The sequence below is a fragment of the Gopherus evgoodei genome, chromosome 8, assembly GCF_007399415.2.
Source record: "Gopherus evgoodei ecotype Sinaloan lineage chromosome 8, rGopEvg1_v1.p, whole genome shotgun sequence".
Classification (NCBI taxonomy): domain Eukaryota; kingdom Metazoa; phylum Chordata; order Testudines; family Testudinidae; genus Gopherus; species Gopherus evgoodei.
In genome coordinates, this window is record NC_044329.1 from 14,451,409 (window position 1) to 14,475,251 (window position 23,843).

At 40.4% G+C, this 23,843-nt stretch overlaps 1 protein-coding gene across 1 annotated transcript in view; it reads right to left on the bottom strand.

Annotated features, from left to right (window-relative positions):
- The window catches only part of FNIP1 (folliculin interacting protein 1), a 92,774-nt gene that overhangs the window by 11,595 nt on the left and 57,336 nt on the right, over positions 1-23,843 (bottom strand). Inside the window, 10 exon segments of the mRNA XM_030573059.1 lie at positions 941-1,110; positions 4,897-5,043; positions 13,848-13,933; positions 14,730-14,931; positions 15,477-15,612; positions 16,649-16,720; positions 17,782-17,865; positions 20,283-20,374; positions 20,936-21,010; positions 21,318-21,418. Of these exon segments, the coding sequence (XP_030428919.1) occupies positions 941-1,110; positions 4,897-5,043; positions 13,848-13,933; positions 14,730-14,931; positions 15,477-15,612; positions 16,649-16,720; positions 17,782-17,865; positions 20,283-20,374; positions 20,936-21,010; positions 21,318-21,418 (1,165 nt within the window).

Below are 23,843 nucleotides of genomic sequence, written 5' to 3' on the forward strand. Positions count from 1 at the left end.
TTCTACTGGGCTATCAGAGCTGCTCTGGTTGTTTTGTTTGTGCAAGCGAGTGGGGGCTTGGCTGTTTTAGAGGTGCTAGGAGGTGGAGAAGACTCACAGGGAGCCAGAGGGCATTGCAAAGGCACAGCACCTCCCGAATAACGGCTCTGGCTTCCAGCAGATTCCTCTCGCAGGCCACCCCTGCCTTTACCATAGTGGGAGAAATTCTATGAGGGGAACCCAAGTCTTCCTTTCCCTGACCAACCCACTTCCATGGGACCTTCTGCTGGAGCGGGGCAATATGACCGAATTGTAGGAGTCTTAAATCTTCCTCTCTGTTGCCAGCCATGAGATGGTGACATGAATAACCACACACAGGGTCTGATCTATTGAAGGCTTTCCATTGGTTTTAATGGGCTTTGGAACGGGTCCTTAGCCAGAGCATTACCTGTGGGTATTTTGCATTAATCATTCACTGCACCTTACCATTCATGGTCCCTTTAATTGACAACACAACTGTTTCTTATTAAAATTAATCTTTTTATGAAGTTTTTAAGTAAGTAATTTTCCTGTTTCCTGCCAACCCCCCCTTTCCCCCCCCCGCCCCAACTTGATTTGTCAAGGACAGCATCCTAGCAGCTAGAAAATGCAGTTTCCCTAAAGAGATCCACAGGGGGACCAAAATCCCTTATCACCATCAAGGCATCATCAAGACCTTCCCTGCATAACTTAAAAGGGACTTTGTATTTTTCTGCTGCAGCTTTATTAATGGCAGTGCTTAAAGTAATTACATAGTAAATGCAGTGTCTCTCTGTAAGCTTGATGTATAGAGCTGCATCTTGGCCTGAGGGCACAGGTTTTCACCTGTAAATGATCAATGGGATTGGCCAGCAGAAGTCACTGTATTCATATAAATGTATGTGGTGCTCTAACGGATAGTTTGGTGAGGTTTAAGACATACCTAGTTGTGCCCACAGTGGGTTGTATGGATGAGTCTTGGCCAGCATGTCCACACTCTGGGAGGAATGCTTTTCCAGGAAGATTTTTATAGGTGGCTGTCCATTTGGCATGACTGTTGGGACCCAGGCCAGGTGGTTAGTCAGAATTGCAGTCAGAAGGGCTGGTAAAAATCTGAAAATGAAACACTCAGTGTCACTTTTTCCCAATCAGGCATTCATAGCATTAAAGCAACAGCAATTCTACAGTCTACCAAATGCAAGAATGCTAACTTCCTAATAAGAACACAGAGACAGTAAAGACGACTCGGCCTGCTTGGATTTCTTTATGCATCAGGCTGGAAAAGAAAATGTACTGCCCCAAGGTGAGAGGCATTTCTTGGAAGGGATACACAATTAAAACTGTAAAATATTTCCATATTATGGGCATCTTAATTCCTCACTTTAGCAATATTTTTAGACTTCTATTCACCAAATGATTCCATGCATAGCAAGCTGTTTATTGTAGCCATAGATTGTGCTAAAAATCTCTTGTGAAACCAAAAAATCTGGTGAATATATTTCCTAATAGTACACAGAGTACCATATTGCCAATAGAACTAATTGTAAGTCCAGTTATTATTAGAAAACACTAAACATATTATAGAATTTGCATCTAAAAGTAAAGGGTTGGTTTTAATTACTTTGACATTCCACTTTAGTAAATCTTTCACTGTCCAGTAGATCTTAAGTATAAAAAAATCTTCTCAAAACACGAGTTATTGGGCTTTATTACAGGAATAAACTGGATGAAATTCTACGGCCTGTGTTATACAGGAAGTCAGATGAGAATATCATCTAAAGAAATAATCCTTTTTGATCTTAAAATCTGTGACTCTACGAAAAAGAACATCTCAGGAAAGACAGATCCTTTATAGTTACTAACAAACCCTGAAAACAGAGAGTCTCTGTGCTTTGTGCATAACAGTTATGCAATTTCAAACTGATACAGTCACTTGCTTTCAAAAAATGCTCCAAGTTCTGTGGCATCAACACATAGCTCTATGACTATCAGCAGGAAAAGTGTATCTCTCACAGGCAAAACAGTTTTCAATTGCCAAGTTAAAAAGTTGGATGAAAAAGCTTTTTGAAAAACAGAACTACTAGATTTAATGTAATGATATAACATGGTTATTGATATTGAATGGATAGCAACTTCACATTCAAATTGAATAACAATCACTGGGAAGACTTCAGATAGTCCTTTTGAAACATGAGATCAAACAATTCTTCATCTGAAATAGGATTTTTACTACAGCAGATTTGAATTTATCATTGTATGCTACGTTCACTCTATCAAGGCATGACAGAATAACCTACAAAGCAACATACTTCGTATGATAGCCAAATTTTAAATTTGCATTTATGCATAAACACTACTTTAAAGTATTTTAAAAGTCATCAAGGTGTCACTTTGTCGTGTCTAAGTATGGGAAGACAAAATTACGTGCTTCCCTCCTTCCAAGCATTTTCTTTGTTTTTGTCCATTTGTATTTCAACCAAATTGCATTTTCCATAGGCCTTTGTTTTGCAGAGATATTAAAGGTAAACTGTGAGTCACTCAGGACAGAGAGAGACCTTGTATCTTGCAAGTGTTTGAAGTGCTTTGTATGCTTATGGCACTCCAAATAAACAACACCGATGCATCTACAGCTAATCGAACCAGATGGGAAATTTGAAGTGTTAGTGGGTTATAGACTCTATCCCTATCCCATATTCCTGGTGGTTGAGTAAGGTTAAACTGAGTTCAATGGAGCAGAACCCCTTGATCTATTAAAGCATTATGAAAAGGTAAACTACTTTTGTTTGAATTATTTTCTGTAGGCAGTATTCTGCACAGATTCCCACTGCTGAACTGAACTGAAAGTAATTTCTTATGTTGAAAACTGTACACTGAGTGGATATTTAACATTTAAAAAGTCCCATTTGTTGGGGAGAGAGAAAGTATATGCGGGGAAAGACAAATATGATGGATCCGGGGAGGTTCTGACCTGCAAAATGTCACAGTTTTCCTGCAGTCACCTGTTAGGCAGTCAACTGTTAGCAAATCTTAAAGGAGAAGTAGCACCTCATAGGGCTTCTGAGTTTTAGTGGCATTTTTGTTTGGACATTACTTTTCCACACATTCTTTCCCCCGGCAGTGCTAACCAAAGGAGCTGCAGCAGGCTAGTGAGCTGGAGAAAGGGTTAAGAACTCCACTTCTTCTACAGATATTTGCAGAGAGGTGACCAAGGACCTGGCACCCCAATTCCTCTTCAGACCAACAGGTGGTGATGGTTGACCTGACGACAATTTCAGATACCTCTGCCAAAAAAAAAACCCACTCCAAAACAGCCCCAAATCCCTCTGGGCCTGAGTAGAACAAAGTCTATTTAAATACAGTTCTGAAGATCTTAAAAACTTAAAGGCTTTAGTCCTCTCCCTCTTGATTGCTGGCTGGAGAGACTACGGTGGAATAAATGAATGGAAATTTGGAACTAAACTAGAAACCTACAGGTGTTGGGTTTGATTCTCCTTCCACACCAACGTGTATTAGAAGCATTTCTATCAAAAATATAAAACTGGTATGACAGAGTGGAGAATCAGGCTCACAGACTTCGATGCTGCTAATACCCTCACTGGAGCATTTAAAAGGACAAAACCATCCTGCCCCGTTTGAAACAAAAATCAAACAAAACCACACTAGAAAATATTTCTTAGTGTGTACAGTTCAGAATGACTGTGGGCTGAAGAGTTTAATCTTGGCCAAATGCTTCCATCCCTGTTGGAACTTACTTTGGAAAAAACATTTTAAATTCCCTCTACAAATCATCAGGGTTTTCATGTTCCACTGAAGTCTGCTGGCACTCATACTGCTGCAAGAGATCCCTTACTTACAGGAGGTGGACCATAATGCATGGTAATTGTGACCATCCTGTCAGGGGGATAAGGATTGCAAAAATCACCACTCAGAGGCAAAAGAAAAAGGCTCTGAGGAACAGCAGAGTCACATCTTCCTTTGAGGGAGCCCAAGCAACACTGACCAACTGCTGGATCTTCTCCTGTCCACTTCTTTGAGTTAAGAGCTGTTTTGCAGTTCTATTCTCACTCAGACTTCACATATTTGTGCTTGGTTTAGGATTTCAGTGAAGCCAAACACTTTTTAATCTCCCATATTTATGCCTTGGAGGAAAAGGATGAAGAGAAGACAAAAGAGTGAATCTATAAGATTCCACAGTTGAGTTACCCAAGTACTTTTTTTATTCTGAATTCTTAGCAGCTGCTTAACGCTTTACTCCTTCGGGTCCCGTGACGGGTTCTAATGTAGCACAAGTCCTCATGCATTCTTCATGAGGCCCTGGCTTTTTGTGGAAGCCAGGCTAACAACAATTTGCGATCAGATTCTGCCACCCATGTGGCTCTTACTGAATTTCTATTCACTGGTTTTGAAAGGTAGATTAATGCATTCATGGGGATGTTTTCCCTCCTCCCCTCATACACACATGGGCCCATCCCTGATCCCTATAGCCATCCTCAGAAGGCTTATTCTTGAGTTGGGATTTGATGAGATTCTGGGAAAGGAGTCTTTAAGAAGAGACTTTATGTTTCTTCCTCTTGTCTTGCAGACTAGAATGTTTGTGGACTTTCAGGTACATTGACAACGTCAAAGCAAAACCCTGCAACTGCAAGTCTCAGAGCCCAGGTCAACTGACTCGGGCTCGAGGGACTCCTGATACTGGCCTAAAAATAGCAGTGTAGACATTCAGGCTCGGGTTGGAGCCCTAGCAGCTACACTGCTATTTTTAGCCCCATAGCAAAAACCTTGCAAGTCGTCTTTTGCAGCTTAGACCTACCTTTAGCTCCCACTAGCTATTTCATCAGCCTTCGTTTATGTTAAACACTGACAGCACGAAAAACAAAACAACTAAACCAAATAACTTACTGATTTTTGGAGGCATTTTCCATTAAGAAAGTGAACTCCTTCATGAAGCGATGGCACAGCTGGTTCTTTTCTGGGATCCCCGACATCATGGTAAGCCAGACAGGTTCGCCAATACGTGGCATGGTATAAAGATTGCAAATAGTTGTTCTAAAAGAAATTTAAGAAGGAGAGGTCATATGGCTAAAGAATTTATGACAACATTTAGTTCCAGTGGCTATTTTTGTCAAATATAAAATCTGTTATCAACTGTTAGCTAAACTCCACAGAAACACAGAACGTTTCACTAAATACACCAAATTCACCTTTCCACCTTTGCAAGTTAAAACGCTAGAAACTCCTTCTCAAACTGAACTGATCTCAAACACAATAATGCTCATTGTCAAGATTCAACAGGTTCCCTATTTAGAATGCAAAGGAAATGAAGGATTCCAGACAACAGCTGGCACAGCATTCCTTTTTTGGTTTGTTTTAATAAATGTCCTGCTTTTTATATATGACATTCAAGCCACATATATCCTTCCCAAGTCTGACTTATTTGGTGAATATGGCAGTTTTTGTGTGTGCATAATTTATGAAGTATTTTGATTTGTTGCTTCGTTTAGAATCAACAAATATCTCCACCAAATCCATGAGTATATGGATTTGCAGAGACACACACCAGTTAATTTCTTTACATGTAAATTTACTGCAGGTAATTACTGGACTGAAGGTTTACTGCACCTGTCCATGCCTTTTTAGTCTTACAGAGGACAGTAAATATATGATTAGAACTTTGGCTGTTTGCTAAAGCATCAGATTAAAATCTCTCAGATTACTGCCCAGCTTTCATCCCTCATCGTAACTAAGGAGTTTTGTTTTAAGTACAGCACCATTAAATCAGCAACATTCCAATGCTGTCAGCAACTTCGAAGAAGTCAAAGGAAATGCCTGACCACTTCAACTGGATTTTCCCCAAGTAAACAACTACTTTTTTTTTTTTTTTTTTAAAGAAGAATAGAGTAACAAGTATCTTTCATCTAACAAGATGTGCGTGTCTCAGTTCCTGGCAAATCATGCCTGCTCAAATCTCTTGTGTTCTCCAAAAGCTCAGTGTATTGGCCTCAAACTTATTCTCTGCTCAGAACGGACACTTCTAGACCAGCAAACCGACGGGTATGCATGCCAGGAAGATGAATGCACTCAAGAAGCAGCTGCCAAAAAAGCTGAACAAATGAAGATTTAGTTAAAGTTCTCTCGGAAGTAGAGAAGCTCTGGAGGAGAGCAGCTGTGATACAAGCCCATGGAGAATATTCTAGTATGACAGCAGAAATTGCTCCCAGGCAATTGGGCTCTGTGAAAAAGAAAGAAAAACAACAACAAAACAAAAAAAACCCCACAATGCCTGGAACCTCAGAGCAGATGGAAAATCTCTGCCCAGACTGAACACAAAGGGCCTGTCAAAACTTCCAACATATTGTACAGTGTTCGGCAAAGCAGTCTGAGAAAAAGGGGAGGGCGGAGGGCTTTTTCTCTCTTTTTAAAAGTGATCTGCTCTACTGATTTTCATTTTTAAAAACAAATTCCAGCCAGTGTTAGTAACATTCAGAACTGTCCCTCTCTTCCTTGTCAAAATCCCTACAGTAAGAGCTCGAGTCTCAGTTACTCCGTTCCTGCACTTGTGGCAGGAGAGCAGTGGGATGGGAGGCAGAGGGGAGAAAGAGATGTGGCTTTAAAGCCACCTTTGTGCTCACCGTATTCTCGGGCGGCCTATGTGGCCCTCAAAGTTAAGTTAGTGCCCTGAAGCTGCTCTAACTTACACTCTGCTCCTCATGGCTCCGTATGGGCTCTGGGAAGCAAAGAACAGTGGCTGGACAGTGTGCTATGGCCATGGCTGTGTGCATGGCCTGGGGTGATAGGGAGTGGAGTGTGTTTGTGCTGAGGCGTCAGAGCTTGAAGGTCTCAGACACAGTGCTGCTGCTTCAGTTCACTGGGGAGTTGATGCCTCCAGGGTAAATCACCACACTTATGAGTTATGGCTAGAAACAGAATTATCAAGAGAGAGCCTCCCACCAGCCCTGATTCACAGCCCCTTCTCTTCAGTCTTTACATCTGGCTAGTCGAGTGGGAGAGATCCTGAGTATCAGAATGCATATGTGTGACAAAGTGGGACTGTTCTTAATGTTTCCTCTGAATACTGTGTGGGTGCCTCAGTTTCTGGCCGACACTGTCTCCTGGCAACTAATGGCCTGGGTGCTTCCCCCCTGCAAGGGGATGCTAAAAGTGTGGGAGAACAAAGAGGTCAGGTGACCTCCTGGCCCGGGAAAGGAACTCAGCAGAGAAGGAGGGGCTGGAATGGGTTTCAGTTTGGAGCTGGCTGGGGATGGGAAGTGAGTGCAGATGGGGTTGTCTGCCTCGCTGGGCCCCAGAATGGACATGGCTGAGGGGTCCCGTTCTCTGTACCTACAAGCTCTGTTTTAGACCATGTTCTTGTCATCTAATAAATCTCTGTTTTACGGCTGGCTAAGAGTCATGTCTGACTGTGAAGTGGGGGGTGCGTGCAGGACCCTCTGGCTTCCCCTGGGTGGACTCACTCTGGGAAGTGCACGGAGGGTCATATGCTGAATGCTCCAAGGTCAGACCCACAAGGTGAAGCCGTGTGAGCTTCTTGCCCTGAAGACAGTCTGCTCCAAGAGAGAGGAGGCTCCTCAAAGTCCTGACTGGCTTTGTGGGGAGCAGTTCCAGAGCATCGCCCAGGGACTGTGTGACAATATGACAGAGCTTAAAACTGGTGTCAGACTCTACATTGTGAGACACAGCTGACCTTATAAAGCTACAGGTAAATCGAAGAGCTCAACATGTAATAACCCTTCTGTGCTTCCGTTAGTACAGACTAACACCAAATCAAGCCCTATGCAGCTGTTCAGCTGTTTTCAAAGGAAAAATAAACTATTTCTACACTAAAACCAAGATATTAAAATATTTGTTTTTGTTGAAAGGAGAGCTTGAGTCTTGTGACTTGTTATTTACTATTCTGGTAACCGAGGCTGCATCTGCAACTGATAGTGTTTCCTCAGAGACAGATCAGATTCCACTGGCCACCTGCCAGCAGGCATGTGACTGCAGTAAAGGGAACCTTCAATACCAGACATGTAAGTAATGGCACAGAAACCAAGGGCAAGGATTAACTGCTTTGCAGCTCTGCAGACGGGGGGAAATCCCTCCTTTAACTTCTCAGAAATATTTTTCCAAACAAAACTAACAAATATTCCTGCGTTCATCGATCATCAGCTGTGATCTGCAGCAAACACCGCATTTAACAGACTAGCCCCCTCCCCTTCGCTATTCAGACCCGAACTTCCCCAATTCTGTACGCAGAGCAGCACCTTAAAGTGACAAGTCAGGGAAAGTTCACTTCATAAGAGACTCTTTTCTTGTGAAGGTTCCAGTACGTTAAAAATGGTTTACACATAGAAACGTGTAGGGGAGTCTGAACTTGAGTCTAGAACTCGCAGACACTCATGGTGTGGTGGGCAAACAGGCATGTCCCTAGCAGCACAGGAAACGCTAAAGAAAATATCACCTCTCCTAATAGATTTCTCAGCTTTGAAAACATACACAAACACACACACAAAGCCTTCAGAGAGTTGTGCTGCGTGTGCCTGTGGGTACAAAGAGCACCTAGCACACCCTGGCTGCTACCAGAAGACAAATAACCATAATGCTTATTAAGAATCCAGCAGCAGTGTTGACTACCGGTTAGAGCACAAGACTATGAATCTTCTCCCTACCCTACAGTCACTGGGCAAATTCTTTCACTCTTGTAGCAATATAGGTGCCCCAGTGGGAGAGGCACTGCACAAAGTCAGATAAAAAAGATGGTCCATGCCCTCAAAGGACTTCTCTCCATGCCTCAGATCCTCAGTCTGTGATATGGGCAGTAATAATACTTCAGAGAGGTTTACTTCATTGCTGTATGTAAAGCTTTGAGGTTCCTGAAGGCAAAAGTGTTATTAAAATACTATTTTATGATGAGAAAATCTTAAGAGATGCTCAAAGTATTTTTCTTTTATGTTAAAATAATTTTGCTGGCTTGCAAAATTCACCAACACTTACATTTTCCCTCCCCTACTCCGTTTTATTTTCCTCTATAAAATGAGCATTTTCTTTAGACATGAAAATATTACACTCAGAATGCAGGATTTTGGATTAGGAGCATGTGTGTTCTTTCTTGTCACCATACCTTCTGCTGCTCTAGGAGAGCCCATGCAATATGCAAGATTCATGCACCTTGCTGAATTATGCATAATGTAAGGCGCCACACTGCACCATCAATTTTTAAGCAGAACTCTCCATTGAAGTCAGTAATGTAATCTGCTTAAATATCACTGGTATGAAATAGGCCTAAGTCTGGTGCAAGCATGTTAGAAGAGGTGTTTCCCTTGTTATGTTTTTAATGTTTCCTCATCTATCTGCATATTTACCACACCCAAAGATGCCACACGGATATTATTCAAATGCATAATCAGCACTATTAATGCACTCTGTTGGCTTGGCCCTTAGGGTTTTGAGAGCATCTGAACGTGTATGCAAGCACAGTAGCTTATTTTACAAAGCACGTTTCTGCGTATCTGAGATCTGAAGACAGCCTTCAGCCTCTGAGCCCAGTATTTCCAGCTAAACCCATAAGTAGATTAAACAAATTTAAAAATATTTTAAAAGCGAACAACAATGCAAGGTAGATCTAGAGTTTGATGCTGAACTTGTAACACATTTATTAATATCAACAATTTGAAACAGGAAAAAAATTTCAGTCTGGGCCATTCATGGAAACAGCTTCCCCTCTGAGTATGAGATAAGAGGAGCAAACCAGAACACAATTTCTTCTTTACTTAGGATTATAAGGTATCTGGGGCAGGGACTGTCTTTTTGTTCTGTGTTCATACAGCACCAAGCACAATAGGTAGAAGCCCTAGTTGTAGACAGGACTCCAGGTGCTATGATAGAACAAATCATAAGTAAGAACACGTGCAGGCAGGTAAATGTAGAAAATCTAGAGGGCCAGATCCTCTCCTGCGTTAGAGCACTTGACACTGCCATGCCAGCACAAAGCTGACCTAAAGCCATCTTTTCCAGCCACAAGAGGATCTTCCCTGCATAGGTGAGTCTTTGGATGGTAGCTGCTCTTGCACTCCTACCATCCCCAGCAGCCAGTGCAGAAGTGTGTGGCCAGGGAAAGTTATACATCCTAATGATTCATGGGCTGCTCTCAGAGCCACACGGGGCCAGAGGCAGTTTGGTGCCCATTAGATTTAAAGTCTAGCTTAGTCTGCATCTTTAACATACAACATATAAAAAGCTGATCATTACTTTAAAAAAAAAAAACAAAAAACCCAGAACCAGACTAACTTCATGGTAAATCTCTGTATCTCGGAAAGTCGCAAGGCAGGGCCTCTGTTCAAAACGTCTCTTGGGAATCCCATTTGCATGGCCAAGGCTTACCAAGGATGTTGCAGGTGATTGACTAGATGTCCCGTGGGAAAGGAGGAAATACAGGCTGCAAGATGCAGCATTATGCTACTTACTGCAGAATTAAGCTCATGCAGAAAGGCTGGAGGGCGGGGGGAAGTGGGGAAGGAGAATTCCGAAAAAACAAGGCAGGTCCCAGAATCTAACAATGGATGCTGCCTGTGCACATGGTGAGAAGAATAATCCCCTCAGGATTCCCCTTCCTACCTGCTGCCCAAAACAGATTTTTGTAGTTGGCAAGGAGAGGGCCACGGGTGGACCATCCTCATGATCACTTTACCTCAGAGAAGTACATCAATTAGTCTTTCAACTCCTTGGTGGTAAAGCAGGGAGCCCCACTCTCAGCAGATATAAATTAACCTTCTGCCATCGACTTCAGTGAATTTATGCTAGTTTATACCAGCTGAAGATCGAGTCAAGAATGTTGTATTCTCATTGGTAGCAAGGAGATATACTAGCAATGCCATCGCTATGGGGATAATGGTGGGGTTAACATTTCACACACACCCCCGACAAACACGCACAAAAGAATTTGCTGAATAATACAGAAATCAAAGTACCTATCCAGAAGATACTCCATTTAACCCCAAATGGATTTTTGAACTCAATAATCCAGATGTTGACATTAAGATGCACCTCTTTTGTTACAAACACTTTATTGATAAAAAACAAAACAAAAACAAGTGTTTTTCTGTTCCATAACAGCACTTTTTATAGTTGCAGGTTACAATACAGCACTACTATCCTGTACAGCGCAGAGAAATAAGGTTCTAGAAGGCGGCCAAAAGCTGTAAGGCATTTGCAGCATATATATCTATTAACACACTTAGTTAAAAGATAAGGCTGCAGCCCCAGGAAATCCATACTGGATTTAATTCACCCAGTTACGCTGCAATGGAACAATATTTACAGCATCATGGAAAGGCTGCATAAAACTTGTAGTGCACAAACGCATGCATTGAGGGTTATGCAATCAAACGTTTGACATAATACTTTTGAAATAATTACATTTGACAATACTTTAAAGCCTCAGAAAACAAGCCTGTCAATCTTGCCCTATAAAGTAGGGTGTTTTATTTTACTTTTCCATGGGCATTTTCACCCTACATGTATGTAGACGAGAACCTTCAACTTCTTTATTCAAACTGTGCACGTCATCTGCACTTCGGCTGGAGCACAACCAAACAGAACTTATTTAGAGGGGAAGAACCTACGGGTGAGTTTCTTCTGTGCGGGGCCTTGTAGAAGCACAGCACAGAACTTGAATCCTAAGGGACGGAGCCCAGAGGCGCTTCAAGCCACCTTTGAGCCTGCCAAGTCTCTTGATGCCAGGCTGCTCCTAGAAATAGCCACCAGGATAGCATATGCAGCCCAGGTGGTGCTGAAAAGGCTCACAGTGCTGTGCATTTCAAGCCTGTCCCTCCATCCTGGACAGACAGCCAACAGCATAGAGCAGCTGCATGAAGAACTGAGACTTTGGCTCATTATGAGATGAGAGATGTTTGGAAAATATAACAACTGTGCTACATTTGCCCTCAAATATCTCATAATCCATGGCTATTCAGTAACACTCTTGTAATTCTGCTGACTGAAACTAAACTGAAAAGTCATTTTTTTCAGATGAATGGTCCTGCAGGATCTTTCACTGCTAAGAAAAACACCCTGTGAGTGGAAAGCAAAAGGTTAACTACTTTTTTTTACAATATAATGTTGCCTTCTAAAGGGCTTGTTAAATGTAGTTCTAGTCTCTCTTTTTAGGGGCATCCTGCAACTCCTACCTAAGTGATGACAAATCACTAGAAACAGATAGATCTCATTTTTCTTCCCCACTCCATCCCCCACGCTACTTGAATGACTGAAGGAAAATGCCAGCAATGTACTCATCTGTTATTTTTCAACAGAACTGAATAGATGCTAGATTTTGATATTGCCCCTCTCCAATGTGCAGGTGTCAGAAGAAAGGCTTAGACATTTTTTGAAAGATGCTCCTTGTAGAACTGATGAATAAAATTGTTTCTAATTGTTCATTTTATTAATGTAACTTCTGTTCACCATTCACTACACTTGCCTACATTGTAACTTCTGTTCACTGTTTGCCATATTGTAATTCAAACCCCATTTTAAAACGCTCACTCCATTTTGCAAAAGCTTCCTCCAACCTTCATTTTTGCAAACCCTGCTGTAATCCTATTAGTTTAGGTTAAATATGTGACTGAGGTATGTATGGATGATGGAATCAACCTCCAGCCCCAGCCTGTCCTGATAAAATAAAGTTCAAACACCAAAGGCTGAAGATGCAGACAAGAGCCGTAACAAAGTAAGAAGAGTCCACCCTAAAAAGAAAAGGTACAATAGAAGGACGATCAAAGCCAGGTCCGAGGCTGAAAGTCATGCCTGCAATTGACGGGTGATCAATCACTAAACCCAGAGGCAGCGTGACATAGCAAGACGTATAGACTCTGGATTCAAACTAAAGCCTACAAAAAGGATGGGTGAGATGGAAGACTTTGGAGGGTAACATTCTGCTGCCAACATGGAAGGGCATCGGTGCATGCCCAACAGAGACCCAGCTTGTCCTTGTGCCTGGCTTTCCTGGCCAATTAACCGCCACAAGCTACAAACCCAAGCTGCAAAATCAAGACACGAACTCAAGTTATATCCAGGACTGGTAACTATGCAGCAGCTGCAGAACATCTGATGGGTGGGTGAGGTGGGTAGGTATTAGGTATAGAGAGAGAGAGAGAGAGAGAGAGAGTGTGTGTGTGTGTGTGTGAGTGTGAGTGTGAGTGTGAGTGTATTAGGTATAATGCGTGTGTATAAGGATTAAGATGTTATTGGTCATAAATCAGATTATCATAATAAATGTGGCATCTTTGTCTTGCCCCCTGAAAAGATCCTGTGTAGTTTTGTCTGTACAACATCCTCCCCTCCAACTACCTATCAGTAATTCCTGTAGAGTAATAACTATGGTTCCTCTCAGAGATTTAAGGGCCGGGGGGGGGGGGGGGAAGGTTACGTTCTATTCACAGATTAGGAAAAGATGAAGTAGAACAGTGTTTCTCAACCAGTGGGTTGTGACCTGCAGGGTAGACCATGAAAGGCAGTCAGAGGGGATGTGAGACATTGAAAACTTTATTACAATGTAAAGCAGAGAAAATCTTGCTCACCTGCTCCCCACACAGCCCTGCCCTTTCATGGTCAAGTAGTCTCCAACATTCTCTCAGAACACACACCCAGGTAAATTATACAGGCTTTGCAATGGTAGCATTAATACAGTTTTCACCCTGACTTTTATAGTAAAGGTAAGTGGGTCAGCAATCATTTTTTACTTTGCATAAGAGGTTGCCAGTCTAAAAGGGTTGAGAAACACTGCACTGCAAAGGATCTAGGAGAACTCAAGCACATTAAAAGAAACAGCATTAAAAGATTTAAGACAAAATACTCACCTGAATTCATTTAGGGCGTCTACAATTCTGTTATATGCCAAGCTCCGTTGACTGGCATCAGCTGATCTACGGCTCATTTTCATAGCCTTGAAAACAATCATTAAACAGATAACGAACACCAGACATGGCAACAGAAGTAAAGAAAATGGAAAACAAAGTCATGTGTTTGGCTTTATCTTTTATGCAACTAGTCAGGCAAATAACATTTTTTTAAACATGATAAATGATGGCACATTGCCAACTTTCATGTATAAGGAGAGTTATATGTATCTGCAGTCTCTCTTCCGCACTTTCAGTCATTAAAGCTAGACAAGGGTTCAGAGTTTTCATACATTCACTGCTAAAGCATTCCCTAGCAGTGGGGTTTGAGATGACTTTACATGTAAAACTATTCATTCATTCTTAGAAAATCTGACAAGATTAGGAATCAGCAAAACCAAAAATGTCAGAGTTATTTAGAGCTCATACTAGGCCACTGAAGGATCCTGAACCTGCAAGGCAATGCACTAGAGTGTAGCTGAGGGATGGAGGCAAAGGAGGTCCAAAACCACCTTTCAACCTTGGTTGATATCAGAGCTGTTTGGGAGCTGAAACTTCAGTGCAAGTTAAAGCAGCCTAAGGACTGTTCTAGCTTCCAGTGACCCTTGCAGCATAATGCAGCATGCTTTGTCCCCATCCCCAGCATAGTCCCTATGCTGTCAGTAGGAAGCAGGGTCAAAGATCTGACCCACTGAGCATAAATTATCTCTGGTATAACTCCATTACCTGCGAGGAATTTGGCCCACTGTATTACAGATACACTAGTAAGATGCAAGAAAAAAAAAAAAAAGAAATGAAAAAAATAATAGAGAAAGTACAAGAATCCCAAGAGACTTTGTTTACCTGTTCTATTGCACTCTTCAGTTTGTTCATGTGACTCTCAAAAAGAGGGAAATGTGAGAAAAAGAACTCATGAAATTTATTATTTTCATCTTCATCCTTTGAGAGTGAAAATATCACACCAATTGCGATCTTCTTTTTCCTAACAATTCCCGGGCTGAGACCAGAGCTGTCATCTGACAAATTAAAACTTTCCTCTACGGACCTTGAAGGGGAAAAAGAAAAAGCTTGAGGAATTCATTGCTTTAAATGGCAGTTTGAGTTCTATGTAATTAAATATCAGAACATTTAACTTAATTCAACTCCTTTTGTTTGCATTTGCTGTTAAATCATCTTCCTTGGTAACATCGGTGTTGTCACTCTATAAAATATGACACATTATTGAAAGATGGGCCTTAAATCTCAAAGTCCAGATCTGAAAGTTTGTGAATTGAAATACCAGATCCGAACTCCATATTTATCTTTGCCAACGGTTTGCTTTTTTATTAAGATCTCAGGGCTCCTTCTCTTCAGAACGTCAATCCATATTTTTACCTACAATTTGTTGGCAGTTTCTATTATGTGAAAGAACAGTAAATACTATGAAGAAATAAACCATAAAAAGCACCAGAGATCCAATTCTAATTTCACTTACACCAATATAAATACGCCACAGCGTACTGTGTTATGCTGGCGTATGCCAGAGCAGAATCAGACTACAGGAATCTGCAAGAGTCTGATGAAAAACGAGCTTTATCATCTCTAGCTCACCATCTAGGGAAGACCCCATTCTCCAAGCTTGTGGTCTGACTGCGACGCCAGCGTCTTTGGTAACTGCTGGCACAGCTTCTGGTAAGTGAAGAGCCCGGGGAGGGAAATGGAGTGATGAGCAGGCTGCTAAGAGATGCTGTAAGAATTAGAAAAAACAAGTGAAACATTTTCTACATAGCTAAGGCACACAAAAGAAAAGAATATTGGGGAAATTATTAGCAGTAGCTAATTAGTAGCAGTTAGTGCAGGTGTCGGCAAACCTTTCAGAAGTGGCGTGCCGCGTCTTCATTTATTCACTCTAATTTAAGATTTCACGTGCCAGTAATACATTTTAATGTTTTTAGAAGGTCTCTTTCTGTAAGTCTATAATATATAACTGAACTATTGTGAGTGCCACTAAAAATCAGCTCGCGTGCTGTCTTTGGTGCGTGTGCCATAGGCTGCCTACCCTTGAATTAGAAGGACCCCACTAAATGCATCTGACATAACTCAAACATCTGACTCATCCTTCCTAGCTATACACATTTCTTATTTTTAAAATGTCCAGTTTAGAGTAAAACCAGCAAAGTGTTATGCACATCAGAGCTGGAACAGACTTTAAACCCTCCAGTGTAGAGGTAATAAACAGCACAGGCACTGTATATATCTGTAGATACCTTGCACTGTGTCTCCAAACCCACAAGGGTGAGAGAGAAAATTCTTCTTCAAAAGATAAGAAACTTGGGAGGATGCAAGTCCCCAGTCGTAACAGGCCCAGCATCCTGAGTTTATCGGGGGAAAATTACCCATTCTAAAAGCTGGAGATTATTATTGCCCTCAATAATAATGGGGCACAATATTTTTTAACAAGTTACGAGTTTGATTTGAGTCTTTGAATTGCCCGGCTCATTGGGAGTGGGTTGTAATCAATTGTACTACTGCACTCAGAGTATTTTTAAGTATATCAAAGGTGCCTAAAGTATATAAATAGGTGTCCTGTTCTAACATTAGCATAAATATAAATAAATGAATACATACATTTCAAAACAGATCATTATAGTAGGGAAAATCAGATTTCTGGGATTCTGGTTTTAGGACGTCACCAAGCAACATAGAAAGTGGCTTAGGTAACAGGATAGAGGGATATCTAATAGCAATCATTCATTAGTGCTCTCTAGTGTGCTGGGTTTTACCAGATCTTGCTATGCCGCTGTCTCTATCCTCATTCTGCTCCCTCCCAGGCATGTCCATAGGGTTGCTGTGAACTGTAAAATAAGGCATACTAATTAGCAAGAGAATATACATTTTCTGTCCCTCTTTTTAGTGTTCCATTTAATTAACAAAACCAAATCATGCTCATCTCATTCCATTAATTTAGATATTTTCCAACACACTGTGCAAGACCATCACCAAGAGATGCTGTTAAGCTGAACAAGCCAAAACATTTATTTGAAAAACTTTTACATATTTTTCTGAAGTCTGCTTCTTTATTTTAAACACAAAAAGAACCAGACCCACATTCATTCTCTCTGACAAAAAGATTTTGGAGTAAAATTCTAATGTACCAAAAGGGTATTAGCCAAGCAGCTAAAGCCCTTTGTAAAAGACAAAAAGAGTAATATAGATTTTAGATGTGTATAAACCAGCAAGGTTGAATAAAAGCTTTATATACAAGTCTGGACCACATAATTAATAATTCTTCCAAAATAATTTACAAAAGTAGCCAGAAGGAAAAGGATTACTATTAAAACTTCATATAGTGAATTGCTTGTTCAACTAAGCCTTGAGCAGCATCTGTATTCACAGCCAGTCCTTATGTGAACAGAAGATCAAAGAAGTGTCTCAATCATAACCTTAAATGTGATATATTTCACAGATATGTGAAACAAAAGCTACTCATCCATGGAAGTAAGATCCAGCCACTGAAAATAAGAATTGTTCATTTTATATGAACCAAAAGTGACACATATTCTTACAAATTTGGTTAAAACAAGTCCACATCTAAATTAGTTTGGAAAGCAACTAGTGTCAAACATTGCCTCCAAAAATAGATATGTACCATGCAAATGGGTACGTGTCTATAAAACAAAACTCATTAAGAGACCAGAACTTTTAAGGCATCAGTAGTGCTCTCTAGGATATGTGCTTAAAATTCCTACAAATGATAAAAAGCTAAACAGCTGGCATCTCTGCTCACTTTACATTTTCCCCATGCCCTCCAATTTCACAACTGTATTTTTAAAGCGTATCTTATTTCCATGGCTACACTACAAATCCACACATCTTTGTTACATAAACTAGACTATGCATACAGCACACTGCAAACCTGCAAAGAAAGAGGCGCTCCGGATCAGGCGGAGCGGACCTTGTTCAGAGAACGCTCGCCTAGGGCTGCAAAGCTGTGAAAGACCTACATGGCAGAATGTAAAATACATATGAAAGAATGAGGTTAGTAAAGCAGAGCAGAGTCTGTAGGGGGAAAAAAAAAAGATATAAGCCAACATAAATGCAGACCAGCAGATACAGAAGAATACAGCTCTTACGCTCAGCAAGAGTTACAATCCAAGCTGAAGTACCTATGGTTAAAACACTGTATTTCCAATATTTTTTTTAAAAACAGGATCCAATTTTACATTACCTCACATACAAGGGACTTTTAAAATACAAATAATTATTTTATGTAGGAAGTTAGGAACACCTACTAGCTCAAAACTTTAGCTCTATTCACAGATATTAAATTTAGCCTGATATAAAACATCTGTTTTAATATATGTCAATTGACGGAGTGGCTAGAGTACTCTACCTCCCAAGAAGATGAAAAAAAAAAGCATGAATAAATGAAGTTTAATAGAGTGGTGAGAAAAATTACAGGTCAGAATCACTGCTCATGAAAATTAAGAGTCAATACATGAGATTAGTCACAAGAATGGTGAACAGAAAATAAACCTTAACTTTAAAACCATAGAAAAATTCATTATTGACCGGTAAGTTACATCAGGGAAATATGTTATACTTGTTCTACATACGTAATAAAATAAAACATAATACTGACATTTTTAATTAGTTAATTGCCAGCTGCAACAAAAAGCTGAATTTGGGAAGCTATTGTGCACCCAAAGTTTTCCATGTAAATTGAATAAAAAAATTCAGAAGGCTGCACTTCAACTAAAGCTCCCTTCCCTTCTCTTTAAATGACTTAGGGACTAGCTAAAAAAAAAAAAAAGCAAAAAAAAAAAGCAGGCTTGTATGAAAAGAGCAGTGTGTAAACAGTCCCCAACAAAAACACACAAACTTTTTTATATCACGAGCTGGCAAGAGTCAGTGAGTTAGAAGCTTTTTTTTTCAAATTTAATTTAGTTATTACAAATGCTCCAGTTATAGATTAACTTCTTGGCCCTGTCTTGCCCATTGTTCCCTCCGCCTTGAAGTGGGAACTGTAAACAAACACTGATGAAAGGATTGAAAGTTCATGCAGTTTCATTGCGGTCTCTGTATTTTTGTTTCTTCTTCTGAAATGCTCTGTCATTTGTTAACTGCGTACCTCTGTGACTCCCAACTGATGTACTGCCACCTCCTATAGTAGCACACTAGGAGAGCTATTTTCCTTCTTTCTGCTGCTGTAGAAGGCCATCATTATGATGCTTTGCTACACTTAAATCACTGAATCGTAACAGTGACAATACTCAAGTTTTAATTTTCCCTGTGGATTTTTTTTGGGAGGGCCAAGAAGGTGAGGGTTGGCATACTAACAATTTTGCCAGACAAAAGCCACTGTCTTACAAATTGCAGAGGAAAGGTGAGATTTTCAAACGTGCCTGAGTTAGGAACTTCTTTATTTTGGCTCTTAACTCACTTAGGCACTTTAAAAAAATCTCACACAAGGCCCAAAGGAAATACTGAGTAATGAGAAGGACATACAACTTTTGACTTTCCACATTATGCAAACGTGGATGCATTTAATGGACAACAGTCTCAAACCCCTTTACAAGGCTTCCTTTGTAAATGAATTACTGGCAAGAAAAGTAGCACAAGCCCATTATAATTATTATACCTCAATTAGCTTGCAAATGACGATGCAAGTTTTAAAGAAACGTGTGCCACAACAAGGAGGAAAAAACATCTGTTGATGTTTCTGAACCTTTTTAATGCAGGTTCATTTCTGCAGTTTCAGCTATAAAAATTGATTTTAAAAGAATTTCTTAATTTCTGATCTATCAAGGCACTCAAGCACATGTTTAAATTTAAGCACAAACGTCGTCCCATTGAGATTCATGAGGACATAGATAGTCCCTTGTTCCCAAGAACTGATGCCGTTATTTGGAAGCCAAAACCCCATTTTGTGGTAACATGACATTCACTTAGCCTCAGAGGTCTGAATGCTAGAGCAGAAGAGTATGTATGTCCACTGATAATCTTGGAAACTGAACACTTAATGTTTTAAAATTAACTTTTTCCAGGCAAGTTTATTCTAAATACAATAGAACCTTGGCTTGAAAATTAAACAACTAATTAAGGGAAAGTGGTGCTTATGTTGGTGTTTCCTGATTTAGGTTGTATTTAAACCTTTAACCAAGATGGAAAAAATGCTCTGTGTCCTGTGGCTTGGATCAGTTGGATCAGTCTCCAATTGTACCAAGACCTAAGCTGTATGGCTGACTCTCCCCAAATCCATGCCAAGGTTTCTTTCTATAAAATCCCTTGCTACTGTTTCAGTGGGTTTTATTAGCTGCACAATAAATGTTCATACATGGAAGTTTTCACAACAGTTTGAAAATCTAGTGCTTATTCAATTAAAGACACTAAGAAAGAAAATAAGCTTTTAATTACCTATGTTTCCAAGGAGTCCATTCATAATTGTACTATGGTCTGGCTTTAATGTATTACTGTCCTGATTAATGAACTCAAGACTGTCCTGCAACCTAAAAAAAAAAACAAAACAAAACAACAAAATCAGTAATTCACATTTTGGTACAGTGCTGTCTGATTTCATTGATAGCCTGAATGGGACAGACTAGCAACTAGTGCAGGCTTTCATTAAAGTTATGGAAAAACCTTTGCCACCTAATAGTGTTCACAAAGCCAGGCCAGCTGTACAGTTAACACATGCAAACTGAGCAGCAAGTAGCTCAAAGACAGACCCACTCTGGAACACCTCAGTCCCAACAGAAGTTATTGAGTGCCTTCAACTCTCATTGAGTTCAGTAGCAATCAAAAGTGTTCAGCCCCTTGCAGGATCAGTCTCCAATTGCCAAAGTGTCAACACCTGCTCTGAAGGAACAGTCCATCCCTTTGTTTAAGGCAAGGTGAGGCGGAGATGACCACAAGCAAACAGTGGACAGGCAAGCCACAGGAAACAATACAAAGTTCCTTGTGATGTAGAAAAAAGAATTGTGAGGCTCGGGCATGATTCAGAATTCTCTTCCAGGTAGTGCTTAGGTTGAGTTACTCCGACTCAATGATACTATTTCTAATGTACTCACGTGTTTAGACTTCCATAGATGCTACTTCCAGTTCGAGCTGTAAAAACCTTGCTAAGCATAAGCTGAGGAGGAGAGCTATAAGACAAAAAAGGAAGAGATCAGTACAGAACTATTGTCCCAAGACTTCCTTTTTTCTCCATTCACATCCCTTCAGATTTTAAAGGCTTAAATGTATAGCACAACAATTAGCCGAGCATTATTATATGTCTAAAAACATTATCAGGATAAATACTATTTGTACCTGAACCTAGAAACTTCATCTGCTCTGCATTGGGAACATTCAGCTGAATAACAATTTTATCCCAATACAGAATCTTGTGAAAAAGACATCAGTTTAAAAAAAAACAAAAACAAAACAAAAAAGAGACAGAATGAGTCTCACCGGATCTGGTGAATTTTCAACGTAGAACCCTTGTAGCTCATGGCCACAGAGCCAAACATCATCTCCCCAAGCATATTGGCATCAGAAGAGCATCGAGAACCCTGCAGAACAAATCAGTTAATTATTTTGTTATGTACTTGAGCATTTCAAAAGCATGTTTTTAATTAAGACAGCACAGAAACAAGGAAAAATATTAAAAAATGCTTTGCTCTGATGGATGCAAATATCAGGTACATTTGCAACACACCATGGTGTAGGCCATTTAAAAGCCTATGATTGGCTGAGGTAAGTTCTAGTCCAAGAAGCAATCTTAAGGTAGGTTTGAGGACTGAACCAATCAGTACAATTAACAGAACAAACCTATCTCTATGGGAGGTGCTGTGCATTTCAGTACTGGCTGCTGGCAGGTGTTACTGAAGATACAGCTGAGTCATAAGGGGTGGAGTGGAGTGTGATGAAGTCTCAAGAATTGATAAGGGATCAGTCCCCAATTTCAAGGCCTAGATTAAGGGGTAGAATTCTACAGCCACAGGCAGGTTTGTATGAAATGCAACCTGTTTATAAAAATGTACAACTCCAACAGATTGCTATACAACTTATCTTCCCAATTACGATTTCTCCTGTTTGCAACATAGGTAATTATAAAGAAAATTAGAAGACCTAAGTAGTCTATGAAATATTACACAATAGTACAGAAAGCATTTCTAGACGTGACCAAGTGATGCAAAAAGGGATTAGTAATTATGCTCAAATAAAGTATTGAGTTTGATTCACAGTTATTTGTACAATCTCACGAGTTGTTGTTCAGGAGTATTCAGAAAGTCACTCTTGTATTTGTGAAACAGTTCACAAATACCGAAAGTCTCACAAACTTTAGTAAAATCATCTTCCATCTGAATCTTTTTATTAGCAGTAAGTTATTTGTAATTCATTATTTTCCTCTTTAAAAAGTTTCAACTATCCAGACAAGGAACAGACAAAAATATCAGGTGACTTAAAGTGACCACTGAATAATGAATAGTAAATTGCTGAACAAAAACAGTTCACAGTCAGCTGAAATGTGGTCACAGACTGTTCCCCCTCCCCTGATTCTCCCTTTTCCACTGCAAACAAAAACTAGGTCTTCACTTTTAAGGCCATTCATGGATTAGCCCCACCCTATCCATAATATTTTAGGTACAATCAAGCCTTCACCCCTCCTGCCTGGCCTTGCCAATGATGCCAGCCAGCCTTTATCACTCATCAGTCCAATCGTCCCTCAAAACACCTTAGTGCTTTTGCCCAGGCCACCCCTTAGCACTAGGAGGAGCTCCTCGTAAAAATCCAAACAGACATTATATTGTCCTGCTTCAAAGGCTCTCCTTAAATCTCGCTCTGCCATTTACCAGATATTTGACAAAGGCAAGGCAGTGGGTGTGCTGTGTCTTCTGCTTATTACACTAACAATAATTGTGTCACCGTTATCTTGTGTTCCTCCCACATCCGTTGTATCCACCTGTGTCTCGTGTCTTATATTTAGGTTGTGAGCTCTCAGTTCCTCCACTGATTACTGTCCCTCACTAGTTACGGTACTTCTTCCCAGGTGATACCATGCACTGAATAAGATCACCCTTTTTCATAATGCCACAATAATACCATCTTTCCAGTCCTATAGCACTTGTTCTTTTACCTATATTTTGTTAGAGTTTCATTAGCTGCTCAGTCAGAATATTCCCTCCTGCCTTCAGTACATCTGCTTGAATTCTGTGAACATCAGGCATTTCCCTTGTTTGAGGCCTCTGATAACTTCTTTGATTTCATTGGGTGTTATCTTCTATTTCTAACTTAGCACTGGCATTTCACTCAAACCTGTGCATGATTGTTGGCTCTGGACAGTTTAATCTGAATGGAAACTTTCTTTCCTGGCTTGTTCTTCGTGCATTTTCAACATCTGTCCACGACAGTCATTGATGGGCATCACCTGTGATGACCTAGTCTTTCTAAGAGGTCTTTCACTATTCTATAGAGCTACCTGAAATCTCGTCTCTTGTGTTGCTGCTTCTGCATCTGCAGCCTTCTTCTGAACCAGACATTTCTATCTTACCTGAATTTCTTCTTTATTTCTTTGTCCTTTCCTCTGCATCTTGCATCTGCCTCTAAGAGTTCTGCCTGTGTCTTGCACAATTCCTTTTTTGCCTTCAGGGTTTTCTGTTCGTCATTTGCTGCCCATGTTCCAGATGTAATAATTTATGCACCTTACTTTTGCTCTCTTCGGAGGCCCACTACTTCCTCTGCTGTCTCGACTACTATCTTCTTCCAGGTTGACCATCTGTCTTCCAGACTTCCATCAGTCTGGTTCTGTAAAATACTGGAACAGTTGCTAAATGCAATCTGATCTGCATTTCTTTGTCCTGGAACTTCTCTATTGCTGTAACACTCTTTTTGTCCATCTTTGTGGTCTTTTTGGAGTTTAAAGTTGTAACGTGGCCTCTCAGAGATAATGATCTGAGCCAACATCTGTTCCTCTGCTGACTCTGACATCCCTCA